Source organism: Callionymus lyra, chromosome 14 (genome assembly GCF_982586985.1).
Source record: "Callionymus lyra chromosome 14, fCalLyr1.hap1.1, whole genome shotgun sequence".
NCBI classification, from domain to species: Eukaryota; Metazoa; Chordata; class Actinopteri; order Syngnathiformes; family Callionymidae; genus Callionymus; species Callionymus lyra.
Window position 1 is genome coordinate 25,269,476 of NC_141831.1, and position 15,311 is coordinate 25,284,786.

Consider the following 15,311-nt stretch of genomic DNA (forward strand, 5'->3'; position numbering starts at 1 on the left):
ATCAGTAGATTCTGATCCACAGACCTCAGAGCCCAAGCTGGGGTGTAAGGCTGGATCAGATCATGAAGGTCTGACCATGAATAGCTCTGAAAGTAAGAACCAGAATTTTAAAATGATCCTGAAAGAAACTAGTTAAGAGTTTGAAGGAGAAATGTGAGTTCTTCTACTTGAGTGGGTCAGAATTCTCGCTGCAGAGTTCTGAATCAACTGCAGGCAATGTAAGGTAAGGTAAAACTTTATTGGAAATTTTATTAAAAATTGTTTTTTTCCAATAGCCACAGAAAATACAGCAATTTTTCATGAAAAATAAAAATAAATCAAAAATAAAATGAGAACAAGAACATAAAGAGAAAGAACAAGATGACACAATCTAAGTCTAAAGATAAAGACAAAGAACATAGATCAGAGAAAAACAACAAAGACTAACATAGAACAGAACATCCAGATCGCTTATTTAGATTTGAACATCTTTTGAAAACACAATTCATTTACATTTTGAGAAACTGTTGAAGCTCTTGTATAAAAAATGACTGTGTGCTGGATTTGGCCGCAGCTCCTTGAGTCGACTGCTATTTATTTGTAACAAACAATTGGAAATAGTTCAAAATATAAATATGAATATTCTCTTTTAATATGTTTATTATAAAACAAGTAAACCTATATCGTTTGATTGTCATGACATGACGAGCTGTGGCGGAAGCATGTCACAATAGTCATCACTAGGAAGACTTCCGTTCCCATTCTTTTACTTTGGAGGCGCAGACCGGAAACACAGCGAACGGTGTCTCTTTGACGCCGCATGCGGTCAAGCTGCTTCACATTCCGATGACAGAGATGTGACCGTCCGTGTGGACCCGAACCGTTTTTTCACCCGCAACACGATGTCGATCCTGAAGGAGCCCGTCGTTCCGGACGGATACAGGAGTCTGAGTTCAGAAGAACTCACAGAGCTTCTGCACGACGACGACAAAATGGACCGAATCATCCGCATGAACGAGAAGGTGGGTTCCGCTCCGCACCGACGAGTTCGGACGCTCTGGTACCCCCGCTTTTGTTCGACCTCACCACGGATCCGCGTCTTTCACACCATCCTCGTTGGGTTGGACTCACGTTTGAAACCCTAACCCTGGTAAAAATCGACGTGTCTGCGTGGCGCTGGTGGATTTAACGTGCAAACCCCCACTCTTGCTCTGCGCTCGAGCGACACCTCATTGTGATCAGACATCAGTCCAGTTGTCACCGAACTCATCGTGAGTTCCAGAGCATCCAGTCTCCACGGAAAACTTAACTCCAAAATGAATTGAGGGAAAGTAAAAACGTGTGTTATAAAATTTAACTTTAATCCATTTCAAATGCACATAACCCGACACTGTTTTTAAATCACTCACTTTCACCTTCGAGGTCAGCAGGTCAACTTAAGTCAATTCACTGATCGCTTTTTTCCTAATATGAGGCTCTATTTTTAACAGAGTGTTGGGGCTCAGTCCCATTAATCTCCTTATTCCTCGATCAATTGTTTTGAAGTAAATGGACTCTGAACAAACGGATCAATTGTAACTGATCAGATCCACTCCTTCTGTCTCTGGTCAGTTACTGTAGTTCCCTCTGCCAAGGGTGGTCGTTTGTGGGCTCCATGGTGACCTTGCGGGCTGGGGGTTGTCATGCCTCTTTGTCTCAATGTCTCACACACACACACACAATGTGGAGGTCACTGAAACAGAAACCCTCACATATGTGGGAGAATGAGCTCCAATGTTGACATTTTTTTCATGTTTGTTTCTCTGCAGAGATTTTCTCTCATTGGAGCTTTGACAGCCTGAGCTGGCAGTTTAATTTCCTGCTCAGCATCACCATGTGGTTTTCTAAACCAAGGTGTTGTCACACACAACTCATGCAGCGTGAGCCTTCATGTCCGTGGATGGTAATTGACTTTTTTACCTGATCCGACTCGGCTCGATTTGAAAAGCGATATACTCCTGTGTCGTTGGCGGCTTCAGTCACTGTTTTCCTACTGTCTGCTTCTATAGTAACAGTAGGTAAGTTCCTCTTGTGCGGTCAGTTTACATTCAAGGATGGTCTGTTTGAACACCTGGTTTTTGCTGTCAGGCAGCCATTGAGCATTTTATCTTGAGTCATCCTGGGAAAGTTTTGAGAAGTAGATGGTTAAACATTGTGGGTATTTAATTGGGTGGTTTTCCCTATGTGACCCATCGCGGTGGTCTTGGAAATGCAGAGCGTGCAAGACGTTATTTAAAAATGTGTTTTAACAACAGCATTTTTCCTCTTCCACCGTGGGTTCACTTTTTAAAACCAGGTGTTGCCCTTTGAGTTGGACACATGACTCTCATGATCGTCCACTCTGAGACCAACATCGGGACGTTTCCTTGAAGGGAGATAAGGTGTGACACATGAAGTGAGTGTCTAGATGTTGCTGAAACAAAGGTTTTCCTTACAAGCAGTTGATTATTCCGGTCTGCTTCATCCACCGCTTCATCAATAATGAATGTTCCTCAGCTGGCCCAGGGATGCCAACCCTCCCCCAGGTCACTCACGTCGTGTTTTAGACCGACTGTACATCATTTTGAGGTTGGTCATTGTTACACATGTTGCAAAGAGGAAACGCTGAGGAGGGGTTAGAGCAGTTCTCTCACCGGCTCAGTCGAGTTTTAGATCAATTTTTCAAAACTATTTATTTCTTTTGAGTCTTAGTAAATATTTATTTAACGTTAACCCCTGATCATACAATTTTCATTTTTTTGTGTATACATTTTTATTGTTCTTTTTCAAAATTAATTTCTCGTTTCAACTTTTTAACTTGACTATAATCATTATAAAAAATAATTGTGAAAAATACAATTATATTTTCCGTACATTTTATTTACATTAATAATGGAAATTAACTTCTGTTGATGTACATCTGTTAATAAATTAAAGAATTAATGATAAAGTCTTGTAATTTCAGTTTCAGGAACTTCAAGTGGAGCACGAGTCACTGCTCAGCTCCAACAGAACTCTGGCAGAGGAAAGTCTAGCCAGGCAACCTCGCCTCAATCACGGAAAAGTCCAGCTGGCGGAGAAGTACCGGGAACTGTCTTGCCTGGCAAAAGTGTGCAATGGGAAGCAGAGTCGCATGGGTGAGTCCACATTTCTAATGTCTCAGGGTTCTGGGCCGAAGCAGAACTAAACGAAAAGGAAAAGATATGTAATTCAGAGGAACGTGAGTAAGGCAGATGGAGTCAAATCAATTATAACACGGATATATAAAAACTTGTCTGATGATGAGATCAAAATGGATCAAATCGGAATGATCTGAAGATAAAACAGCTTAATGCACTCATTTCATCGCCAGACAAGTTCTTTTTTTAGCAAAACATTGAGATTTTAAATCTTTAAAAGTGTCAGTGCATTCTCCAAAACTACTGCAAGAATGAAAAGAAGGATCAGAGTGTGATGTGTTGACATTGTCGTCAAGGAAACTCACAACCGCAGGAAGTCATGTTACGATTAATTTCGGAGCATTATTTAAAAAAATTCCGTGCAGAAACTCCACGACTGTGACAACTCCGTAGCCCATTTCTCTTGTCAAATATTGAACTCATGGGTTTGTTGAGAATAATGACCTAAATAAATAAAACTCGGTATATAATGGGTGTTTCATATCTTGAAATTGACTGTCGCGTGTCTAAATTTCTCAAGACCCCCTCTGCAATATTGCCCCCCAAATGTTTGAATGTAGTGAATCATAATCTAAAATAAAGGTCTGCTTGTTGCTCAGACTTACAGATGAAGATGAGAAAACCTCTTGTTTGACGAGTGACTCTGAGATTCTTGTCAGCATGGTGGCGTCTTGGTCGTGGGAACTAAACGGAGCAGAGGATGAGCCGCGGGAGACTTGGTTGCAGCGACTTACAAAGTGCCCGGTCTTTGTTCCGAGTCGCGATGGTGACAGCAAAATCTTCAGATTCCTTACAGTCGGGTGTTTGTTTAAATCCTGCTGCGCTGCGAGTCGCAGGAAGTTTCAAGTGTTGAATATTTCAGCCAGTGAGTTGTTCTTGGACGAAGACCAGCCACCTCAGGAGGCTTTTCAAATGTTTAGATGATCCAGAACCTCAAGTCCACTGTCCACATCAGAACTTTCAGGTTCTGATTCACATTCCTTTCACATGTCAGCTGCTTCAGAAAGTTTTTAAGCAGCAGAAGAATATGATGTTCCGTTCCCTTTGAATTCCATTCACACATCAAATATCAACTGTTTTCCAGTGGAGGAGTGGAGGCTTTACTTTGAGTCTTTCCTACATGACAGGGCTTTTGTTTCTCAGATAGTCTAGAAAGTTACAATTTTCAGTGAAATGACCAGCTTCTCAATGTATTGTTTTCTTCTGGATCAGCTCTTCTTCACCACGACAGATCAAACCAGGAAAAAGATTTTCTAAAAGAGTACATCGGAGAACCTCCTGTATCTGCTGCAGCCACTTCACTTCAATGGTGTGTTGAGGAAGTTAAACTTGGCCAAAGGACTAATGATGAAGTCAAGATTCCCAAGTCGGGTTGGAAGTTCGTCACCATGCAAGTGCTTACACCAAATGGGAATCAGATGTTGACAAGAGGAAGCTGGCGCCACCCATCCTGCTTCACTTGCTGGGTTGGGGGTGGGGGGTGTCTTAAATTCCACACAACTTCCATCAGTGTCTGGTGTCCAACGACTGCTGGAGACATTTCATTAGTTCTCCCATCAGAGGCGGTACCAGGGGAGTGATGGGTGGTGCTGTAGCTCCTCCTATAATGGCTATAGCACAAAGCAAGTAGCCCCAATAAATATTGTTTTTTGTAAATGTATGAATATTTGTTTACATTTTAATGCATTACTTTCAACGTTTTTAAAATGTTGTTTAAAAATATGCGAGTAATATGGGGTTCCGTTGAACATGGAGTAGACGTGGTAGAACAAATGTATAAAAAAAAAAATTCCAGCGTACTTTTTGGAAAATATTAGATTTTTACCTTTGCTTAGCCATGAACTAAAGACACGGAACTGGCTGGTAGATCACTCAATCCATGAGGCCTTCAACACCAACTTGGGCTCCGGGGTTAATTGAAGTTGCTTTACCAAAAGGAAGTCCCTCAACATTCGATGCATCGGATACTGAATCCCTTAATATCAAACTACTCTAACAATACAGAGAATAACAAAAGCTAAAAAGTATTGATACATAGCTTTGGTAAAGAAGGACACAGACACAGGAATTAGTTCAAGAGAAAGTGTGCAGTGAAATATGCAAAGTCAGACGAACAAACATGATCCTGGGCCCAGAGCAAAAGCAGAGATCTATTTAGATATTTCTTTAACTGCTAAGAGAGAAGTTCTTATGAGTATTAATGTTCAGATAAACGCCTCTGGTCGGTTGTACTATTGGACAGCAACTCTCAACAATGGACTCCTAAGATAACTGGGTCATGTGGCAGTTATGGAAAGTTAAGAAGTTTACCTTTTTCAGAGACAATCTGTGCATCTCCACTTATCTCCTCCTTTATGCAGATCCTGACCTTGAGCAGATATTTGCTGTTACTATCTAAAGATTTGTTCTGTATTCATTAGTGTGTAGGGTTGACCTGTACAGCTTAATTTAATTGTGATGAAAGATAACCTTTTAATCAAGTGATCATTTGAAATGTCTGCTAAATCTGTCTGTGTTAAGGTAAGGGTTTTTATGCTTTTAAAAAACACATGGAACAACAATATCTAATATAAAAAGAAACAAATTAATGTTTTTAATCAACATCTGATTCCTATTTGGTGTAAACACCTGTATGGTGACGAACTTCCAACCCGACTTGGGAATCTTGACTTCATCATTAGTCTTTTGGCCAAGTTTAACTTCCTCAACACACCATTGAACTGAAGTGGCTGCAGCAGATACAGGAGGTTCTCCGGTCTACTCCTTTTAAAAATCTATTTTTTAAATATTATTTTTATTTAAATGTATATATATATATATATATATATATATAGATTTGGATTGATAAGGTAGAGAGTCCTGCATAGTAAAATAACAAATGTTTTATGGGTTGTAATAAAGGCACTTTCAATTAAATGGTGCACTGTACACCATTTCAGTCATTCATGTTGCATGGTTGCACAAAGGGTTCTTATTTACCTCCCTTGTTGTTCAAAGATACTCACTAACTTTCTTAAAAGTAGAATGCGATATTATATGCTATGGATGGATGGATAGGATAACATAACATAACATAACATAATGGCCAGCATGAAGTGGGAAAAGCTCAACGTGGACTGAGCTCAACTGTTCCCCGACTTGAAGTCATGCAGAGGCTTAAGAAGTATCATTAAAACTCTGAGCCAAGAACATTTTTGGAGATATGTCTCAACTGTCCGTCGAGAATAGATTGATGGTTGACCTCTTAAGAATTATTTGGAGATATGTTGCTAAAAAATAGCCTTGAGGAGCAGTGTGAGATTTAATAATCTGCTGGGTTTTTTTGTGTTTACCAAAGTCTTGTCTCAACTGGATGATGATGGAGGGGTGTTCTGACCTGGACAGAATTATGGGATGTATGATTTATGCACTTCAAACATGAAAGCAATTATTCCCCTCCACAGCTCACTTCCTGCTGCCCGATGGCAGAACAAGGTTTCTGGTCGTCAATCCGACGAGTCGTTTTAGATGCTAGAGATGGAGAAGATCAGAGAGACCTCTGTGTTACTCAAACGAGAGAGTTACTCATTTATGAAAGACTGACGGCTCAGATCTTTTGTTCAGGGAGATTCATGTTCTAAGCAACGGAGCAGCTTTAAGGGATGGTGGAGCGATGATGGTGTCATATGTGAGTCTTTAGTCTAGAGTTGTGTATTTGATGTCAATAGCAGCCACTTGTACATATTTCAGGGTCTTTCTTTGATCGTAATATTAGCATCTTAAGCATTGCAGCACAAAATCGTCAAAGCTCAAGATGCACGTCTCTCAGGGTTCTTGATGACTTACAACTTGATGCCAGATACACGACCTGAAGCTGGCAATGGAACAATTTAACCGTTAAAAAAAAGACCTGAAAACCACATCAGCCTGTCTGATGGAAATACTAGTCAAGTAAAATAGGCATTAATGCTAAATCAGCTCGTTGAAAATGCATTGGCGAAGATTAAGATGCAGACCCTGGATTGATCTCCTGGCAATTTGTTCATGAAAAGTTCCACCATGCTAATGGTTACATTGAAGAAACGTGTGTATCTATAGCCTGTAAATAAGAGTTAATCTGAGAATTCTCTTGTATTGTTGGAGGCAGGGATTTATGTTCACCACACTCCATCAGAGCTGCAGCAATGGCGCTGGGAATCTTGAATGTTGAAATGTCTTGAAAGAAGAGTATGTGGGGATTTGGTAGGGCAAGAGATCAGTTCCTAGAAATCAAACATCGATCAGCAGATTTGTCCCCCTACATTATGTTCTAAGTCTGATGAGAGCCTACTCACTAGCACCCCCCCAGAGGGTGACCGTTTCTGCTGAAAGATCAAGTAGTTCAAATGTCAACTACTGAAGCAGAGTCGTGTTGGCAGCCTGCAGGAGGATAAGAATGGAATTTAGTCCCCTTCTGTAGTGTCATGAACTTGTGTGTGCACGTCGACGCTTATGCTTGTCATCACTTTAATGACGGCGCCTCAGTTGATCTCTTAGAAGAAATCAGCACAGATATTTGGTAACAATAAAGGAGATTATGGTGTATTTAACGAATGGATAGATAGACTTTATCGATCCCTCTGGAGATCTCCTTCGGGAAATTGTTTTCCTGGCCGCTCACTGGCACTCATCGATTGATTTCCTTCCTAACCGGAGAAGGCGGCAGGTCGGGCGTGAAACATTTAATTTGTTTGACTGTGAACCTGTTCTGAGACAGTAGTTCACTAGTGTCTGTAAATGTGACAACAACAAAACACATGCATGTGAAAACTAGTTATCCAGTTTAAGATGTATACTTTTTTTGTTGTTTTCATGTTGCAAACAAAGATACAAACATAACATCTTGTTTTGTGCTTAAAACCTTTTCAAAGCAGAAACAGAATTGGCTTTTTCAGTAGAGGTCTTGGATGTTGTTATAGAAAGTTCAGTAGATGTCCTGTGACCGATATCGCCTTTTGAGTCCAAAGAAAATTCTGATCTTTCATGAAGCTGTCAGTGAGCAAAAATGGATTCACTTTCTTCTGGTCTGTATGAAAATGCTGAAAACGGTTTTCATACTCCATTCTGAAATACAATAAATACTCTTGCATAGCTTGGTGCTAGTACATTCATTTTTTTTAAAGACAGTCAAACTCATGTTAATGAGCACATGCATGTTTCTGCATTTAAGTCGGATACATCTGCTCGTACCGTCTCTCGCGCCTCAAACTCTGGCTGTCGCATTAATCACCGGAACTCTGGGACACCAGGGAGGTTTTCACACTGAGGCCTGAAATATGAGTTACTCAGGAATGTTAACAGTTGGCGCTTCAGGGGTTATAGACGGCTGATTAGATTATTTCACCGTGGGACACCGCAGACTTTCAGAAACAATTCTGGCTGAAGAGGTCGGACTGTTGGAGGGTGCGAGTCCAGCTGAGAGCAGGAGGGAGGAATGTTCGGATTTTCTTTGTTTGCTGTTGGATCCCTGTGGCTGAGCAAACTTGATGATGTTACACATCAAAACCATTTCCAGAAAATCCCAAATGACTCTTGGCACATACTTGGCACTAGGTGTAAATAGTTTTATCCCTATCGGAACCAATAGACGCAGAAGCCAATCTGTTGCTAATGGCTCACCATTAACATATACTTAACATTAACATATACCTTTCTGGGCGCAGTTTTAGTGTATCTGCCAATCGAATGACGTCTGAATCGGCAGATCTGATGTGTGGAGTCCCCCAAGGTTCTGTTCTGGGTCCTTTATTGTTTTTGCTGTACTTGACTCCCTTTTTCCTGATGTTTCTTATCACATTTTTGCTGATGACATCCAGCTCTACTGCTCTTTTGATCCAACTGAGCCCCAGAGGCTGAACAGCTTAGTCAATTGTTTGCTAGAAATCAAACAATGACTGAGTGAAAACACTCTAAATGTGGATAATAAATGACTTACTTACTTACTTACCTTCTTGTAACAAAAGCTAAAATTGAGTGTCTCATGTGGTCAATTGTTGTCGCTACTCTTTAGAAGACAAGGCCTCAGTGGTCTCCGTGGCAACGCATTATCTCATGTCAGTCCATAATAAAGTGTTACACCATCAGGACCACTGTGGACGAGTCACCCCACCCCCGGGCCGCGGGGTCTTAAATGTAGGTCAGTCCCAGCTGCTGTGGGAGTGTTTGTTTAGTTGGTTGTCACCTCTCATTACTCTGCCTGTATGTAATATCAGCGTGTGGGGTCACAATTTCCGGGCGGATGTTTTCCTCTGATGCAGCAGTGAAACGAGGAGGATGGATTATTAATGCCTTAGTGACAGTGTGCTAAGCGGGAGTAGTCGCTCCAGCTCGTCGGTGGAGACGAGATGATATCTGGCAGACGCTCTACTCCAACTACGCCAGCGACGTCCCCTCTGGGGCTTCCAGTTATTCCAGGCTTTCCTGTGACCTTCATTCACCCCCGTGTCCAGTCATTGAACCGATGTTTGTCGTGGGGGGTGTCGCGTGACGGTCAATGCGTCTCTTCCAGGGACGGTAGACACTTCAGAGTCAACCGGGTCACCACATGTTCACAGGCATGTGGGTGTGGCAGATGCGCCCCACACATGGTCTAAAGTGTTTTTAATATTTATGTCAATTTGCTTTTTGTATCATTCAAGCGTGTGATTTACATTGATCGGCCATTACATTATGATGGCACCCTAGTAATAATCTCCCTTTCCCTGACACACCAGCTGCTCTACTCGGCAGGGGTCAGTGGCTTTTAACGGTACTTCTGGTGCTGTCAGCATTTCCTGGTCCATCAGTTAAGGCACCTGCACATTGTCTGGACAACCAGGATTGGTCTGTGATTTTTACCTCATGTCAGCAGAAACCGTGAGCCAGCAGAGAACCTTTTGAGATGAAACGTTACTGTGGCTCAAACCAGTTCCAAAGAAAGCAATGTGGTTGTTCTTACTCATCCTCATGATTTCTCTTCTTTCTCGTTTTTGTGGCAGAAACCGGGGTCCATAGCCGAAGTCTGCAGACTGCTCAGACCCTGCTGCAGGAAGAAGTCACAAGGGCAGAGGACCAGTCTGAGGTAAAGTTCACCGACTGACACAAACATTTTTTATGTAGCTCAAAATACAACGTAGCTGAATGGATATTTGTAAAACCTGCACTCCTACTGATCGCTTGAACTCATCCCTCCACCCAACATGAAAGTTCAGCAGCTGAACCAGAAAAATCAATCAACCTACATTGTCTGTGCAGGGAATTGATCTAAAACATTTTGAGGATTGATAAGTGTTTGACCTATTGACAAACATTATGTGGGCTCCACTGCATGGTTCTGATGTGGCTAGCACTTCGCCATCGACCAGTAGATCGCGAAGTGCTAGTTCTTCTGCTGCTGTTGCGAGTAGATCGCGTGACATAATAAAATATGATATAATAAAAATAAAGAAGAGAGCTCAGATTGGCTGCTCTGCATGTTAATGGCCGATTGGCTGTTTGTTCATCCAAACCAACGTAGGATTCAAAGTTCCTGTATTCCTGTCATGCACAAACATCTGAATATTTCTGTGCTTCATTTTCTGTTTTTTTTAATTTTTTTTTTTTGTAGGAAATGAATGCAATTCTTATACATGAGGCCCCTGGACTTGTCTGCACTGGCTGACACTGAGATTAAGGCCAGGTCTAATGGATGCTGTCAGTTATTTTGAAATGATGTGTAAATAACTTTCTGGAAACCGTATGACTTTGAGATTTTGATCCATGTGTTGTGCCACTATTTGTGTTGAGGTTGCCTTTGTCAACAATTTGAACAACTCCTCATAGAAAGATACTAAACAGTACCTGCTTCTCCTACTATTCAACCCAATTTGGGAATCGATTGTGTTCTAACTATGTCTTTTTTCTCTTCAGGAGCTTCTTGAAAAGTTTATGGAGGGTCACCTGAGTCTGGACAACTTCCTGGATACCTTCCAGAGCTCCAGAAAGATGTATCACATCCGACGTGCTCAAGCAGAGAAGATGCAGGAGGCAGCAGTGAAGGAGGGCCGTCAGACTGGGAAGCTCTCCAAGGAGGAGGTCCAGGAAGAGAAGAAGGACTCGGACTCCGTTCAGGATCCACAGCGGCCAAATGGCATTGTGGCCCAGGGACCTCTGCGGGTGTTCCAGGTCCGTTACGGCCTCACGCCAGCCATCCTGCTCCCCCATTACCCTGTGTCCTTGCCGTCTGCGCCCAACCTCCAAAGCAGCAACCACCCCCCCGACCGCCCGGTGGGACAGACGCACATCCTCAGTCCGACCTCACAGATGCCGGCTCACAGCGCACCCGTCGGACTCCGAGTCATCGGACAGTTACCGGGCAGCTGGGCAGCAGCCGGACGGCCTGTCCGGGTCCAGCAGCTGTACCGGCCGAACCAGCCGGAGCCACCGTTCCGGTGAGACTCCGGATCAGAGAGTACTGAGGCCATGAAGGATGATGGATGGAAAAGATTTATTATTTTAATGTTTCATCAGAAGCACAACCAATCGCAGGAGCAGCTTCTTCGTCTTCATCATCAAAGCCAACTGATGTGCAACACGTTACCCAGAAGCCTTCACTGGTTTATTTATTCATGTAAATCTGTTTCTGAACTTCAAAACGCGTTTTGTCAGAATGAAGCTTCTTCTCTGACTCTAGAGGGAGAATTTAACATGAAGTTGGCGAGCTTCCTCCAGACTCCACGATGGGTCGGATTAATTTTTTCAGCTGTTTGATGAACAACTGCATGTTCGCTGCTCAGCTACATGAAAATGCCTTCAGCCGGTGTCCAGTCACATTGAAATCATCTCTCTAATAATGAGTCATGATCCTAATCCGAGCCGATCAGCGGAATCTGCTAAAATTAAGAGCTGGTCCACCTGCTCCCTAGAGAGGGACTTGTTCTCCTCTAACATGGTGGCCCTGTCAGACAAGATGGAGACTAACCGGGCGCACATACCGTTACTTGCAGAGAAGTAAAAGCAATCTCAGCTACTACATATGATGTTTACAAGTCATGTTTACCTGTGGCGCACGACTGACCCTCGTCTGAGCAGATGCCGTGCCCAGATGCTGAGCTAAGGTCTGGACGCTCGGGAAGGAACCAATGGAGCGTTGAGGTTTAACTGACAGGTGGTGATGTGACTGGGCGCCGGCTCTTTCTCACATGCAGTCTTGTCGTCTCAGGGGTGAGCTCTTCGGTCGACCAGCAGGGGGCGACGGAGGGTTGTTGGCTGATCAGGTCGACTTCTACATTCCATTAATTCAGTGACCTTCTGAGCTCTTTTGTTCAATGATAATTCTCTATTTTTCAACCTCGTTGTTTTTGTTCCTAACAAATAAAACATGTAAGGCTGGTCCTTGTGTTATCATTCTTTTGGCTGACTATGAGCTTCTAGACCTTTACATTTCATTGATTGGTCATAGTATATTTGCTTAATGTCTTTTTAAATTTTGGATAATGCCAACAAGTGGGTTTCTGATGTGCAGGTGAGACGGAGATCTTGATGACAATCTTATTATCCATTTTCATCCCCTTTCTTACTAATCGTTTGTTACTCGCCCGCTAGACAAGAGCTCTATTGACGGTCTGTCTACCTGCCTGTACACCTGTCTCCTATATACTTCATCTCATCTTCACCAACAGCAGAGCTGCCCTCATCAGACACCCAAAGCCACCCAAAAGTGCTCTGTTGTCTTCAGCTGAGTCCTATACCTCCTAAATCATCATCACTGCAGAGATGAAAGAAGTGATAATTTTGATGTTGATGAAAAAATGAGGAAACTAAGCGTTTACATTGTAATATTGCAACTGTAGGTTTAATACATACCCACAATGTGTGAATAACATTTTCTCATAATCCTCTATAAAGACAGTGGGACACGTTTACTATTGATTTGGAATGTTTTGTAATGCCTTGACACTCCATGGTGGAGCGTCCTGACCTGTTTACAGGTGTTGTTCCATTATTATGGAACCATATAAAGTGGTCGCTCAAGTTAAAATAATGTGAACTAATGTCGATGCATGATGGTAATTGAAAGTTTGCATACAACCTCCCGATTAGGTCTGTGGTGAAGTACATGACTCAGAAGCTATGAATGAGAGACACAGTTGTAATATTTTGAATGTGTTTAAAAGTGTAACTTAATTTGTGGTTCTTGAGAAATTTCAGTTTGCTGGGGCGAGTGTTTTTGACCAAGATGACTCTTATTTGGCTATTCCTTATACAGCAGTCAAGAAGATCCAGAAGATACCAGAAGTTCCATTAGGTATAATATTTAGTTCATTTGATGTTTTTTTTTAAATTATGATTTTTGAAATTGATGCACTTAAAATACTGTATTTTCTGTTACAGATTAAAACAATGTTAATCAAGTTATTCTTTGTTGTAGGTGAATCTATTCTTTGTTTTATTTAATGTTTAGAGGTGAAGCATGTTATGCAGAGCTGTCTTTTAAAAATGATAGACAATTATTCTATTTAAAGTATAGTAGCCATAACAAAGAGTTGAGAAGCCCTGCTCTACACTAACGACTGCACCTCCAAGCACCCTGCTGTCGAACTCCTGAAGTTCACACACTTCCGTCACCACAGCCACAAGTAGCCGGCCTGCAAAGAATAGATCATTTGTCTATTGTCACAATATACTTGCTTATAAAGCTGTGTTTGATTTGGATTGTTGAGTAATTGTGAATATACACATGCATATTCTAAATTCAAAGAAAGTGTTTGTGTGTGTACCTATAGAACCTATAGAGGAGTGGGTCTATCTTAGTTTCTGCTGAAACAAATCATGGAAGCCATGAATATGCTGTTGTTCACTTCTGAGGAGTCACTGACTTTATGAAATAAGTGTGTGACAGATTGTGTGTCTGTAGGAGTTGTAGAGCAGTAGTTGAAAGCACAGATTCTTTCTCTTGAAGTACAATTATTTCTAGTCTTCCTGCCATAATTTAAATCCACAAACAACTCCATGTGGACCAAAATAGACCAGAAACTTCTAAAAATAGTCTTTTTCAACAATTTTATCACAAAGTTGGCCTTCAGTGGATTTAAACCAGCAACCTTTGGCTCTGCCACTTGTCCTCCAGCTCGCCAATATTTGTCCAGACAGTGTAAACACTTACTAACCTTTGACACATATTTGTTCTTGTGTATTTTCGGTGCAACTAAATATTCAGATGCTTTCAAATGTATCCCCATGTTAAGCCCCTGACTCAGAAGTGCCAGGAGGTTAAAAGAAGAGCATACAGTTTCTCTGATGCAGAGGGGCGCAGTGGTTAGTGCGATCACCTCACTCTCACACACACATACACTCACTCTCACACACATATACTCACTCTCACACACACATATACTCACTCTCACACACACATATACTCACTCTTACACACACATATACTCACTCTCACACACACATATACTCACTCTTACACACACATATACTCACTCTTACACACACATATACTCACTCTCACACACATATACTCACTTTCACATACATATATACTCACTCTTACACACACATATACTCACTCTCACACACACATATACTCACTTTCACATACATATATACTCACTCTCACACACACATATGCTCACTTTCACATATACTGTATATATACTCACTCTCACACACATAGTGTACACACACATATATACTCTCTCACACACAAATATACTCACTCTCACATACATATATACTCACTCTCTCTCACACACACACACACACACACACACATATATATATATATATATATATATATATATACCCACTCTTGCATGCATGTATACTCACTCTATACTCACTCTTACACGCCTATATACTCACTCTCACACACATACAGTATTTACTTACTCTCACGCACAGACACGGAAGCGCTGTGGTGCCCTCTACTGGATGCCGGTTTGTTCAACGTGTTGTTAAAGGGGTCGTTGACCCACTTCAGACTTAACTTTTTTACTCACCCTCATTTCTACTAAGAGTAGGGATATAGTAATTTGTTCCTTTTTAGAGTTTAGGGAAAAATGTTTAATGAAGGGACAGGCGCCCAGTTGACGAACTTCACCCGATAATACATCCATATCCCTCCATACTGCTTGTATTTAATATCCTGTCCAT

At 41.7% G+C, this 15,311-nt stretch overlaps 1 protein-coding gene across 1 annotated transcript; it reads left to right on the forward strand.

Annotated features, from left to right (window-relative positions):
• Positions 1-766: 766 nt before the first annotated feature.
• vps37d (VPS37D subunit of ESCRT-I) lies at positions 767-12,545 on the forward strand. Its single transcript, XM_087807314.1, has 4 exons — positions 767-1,001; positions 2,963-3,134; positions 10,172-10,254; positions 11,082-12,545. The coding sequence occupies exons 1-4, from the start codon at positions 882-884 to the stop codon at positions 11,604-11,606; spliced, it is 900 nt and encodes a 299-aa protein (XP_087663440.1). The 5' UTR covers positions 767-881; the 3' UTR covers positions 11,607-12,545.
• Positions 12,546-15,311: the final 2,766 nt, after the last annotated feature.

What these genes read in the sequence shown, in the direction of transcription:
- vps37d (XM_087807314.1), top strand. Translation starts at nt 882, where the DNA reads ATGTCGATCCTGAAGGAGCCCGTCGTTCCGGACGGATACAGGAGTCTG. An exon ending in TCATCCGCATGAACGAGAAG is followed by an intron (nt 1,002 to 2,962) that starts GTGGGTTCCGCT and finishes TTGTAATTTCAG; the next exon opens with TTTCAGGAACTTCAAGTGGA. An exon ending in GGGCAGAGGACCAGTCTGAG is followed by an intron (nt 10,255 to 11,081) that starts GTAAAGTTCACC and finishes TTTTCTCTTCAG; the next exon opens with GAGCTTCTTGAAAAGTTTAT.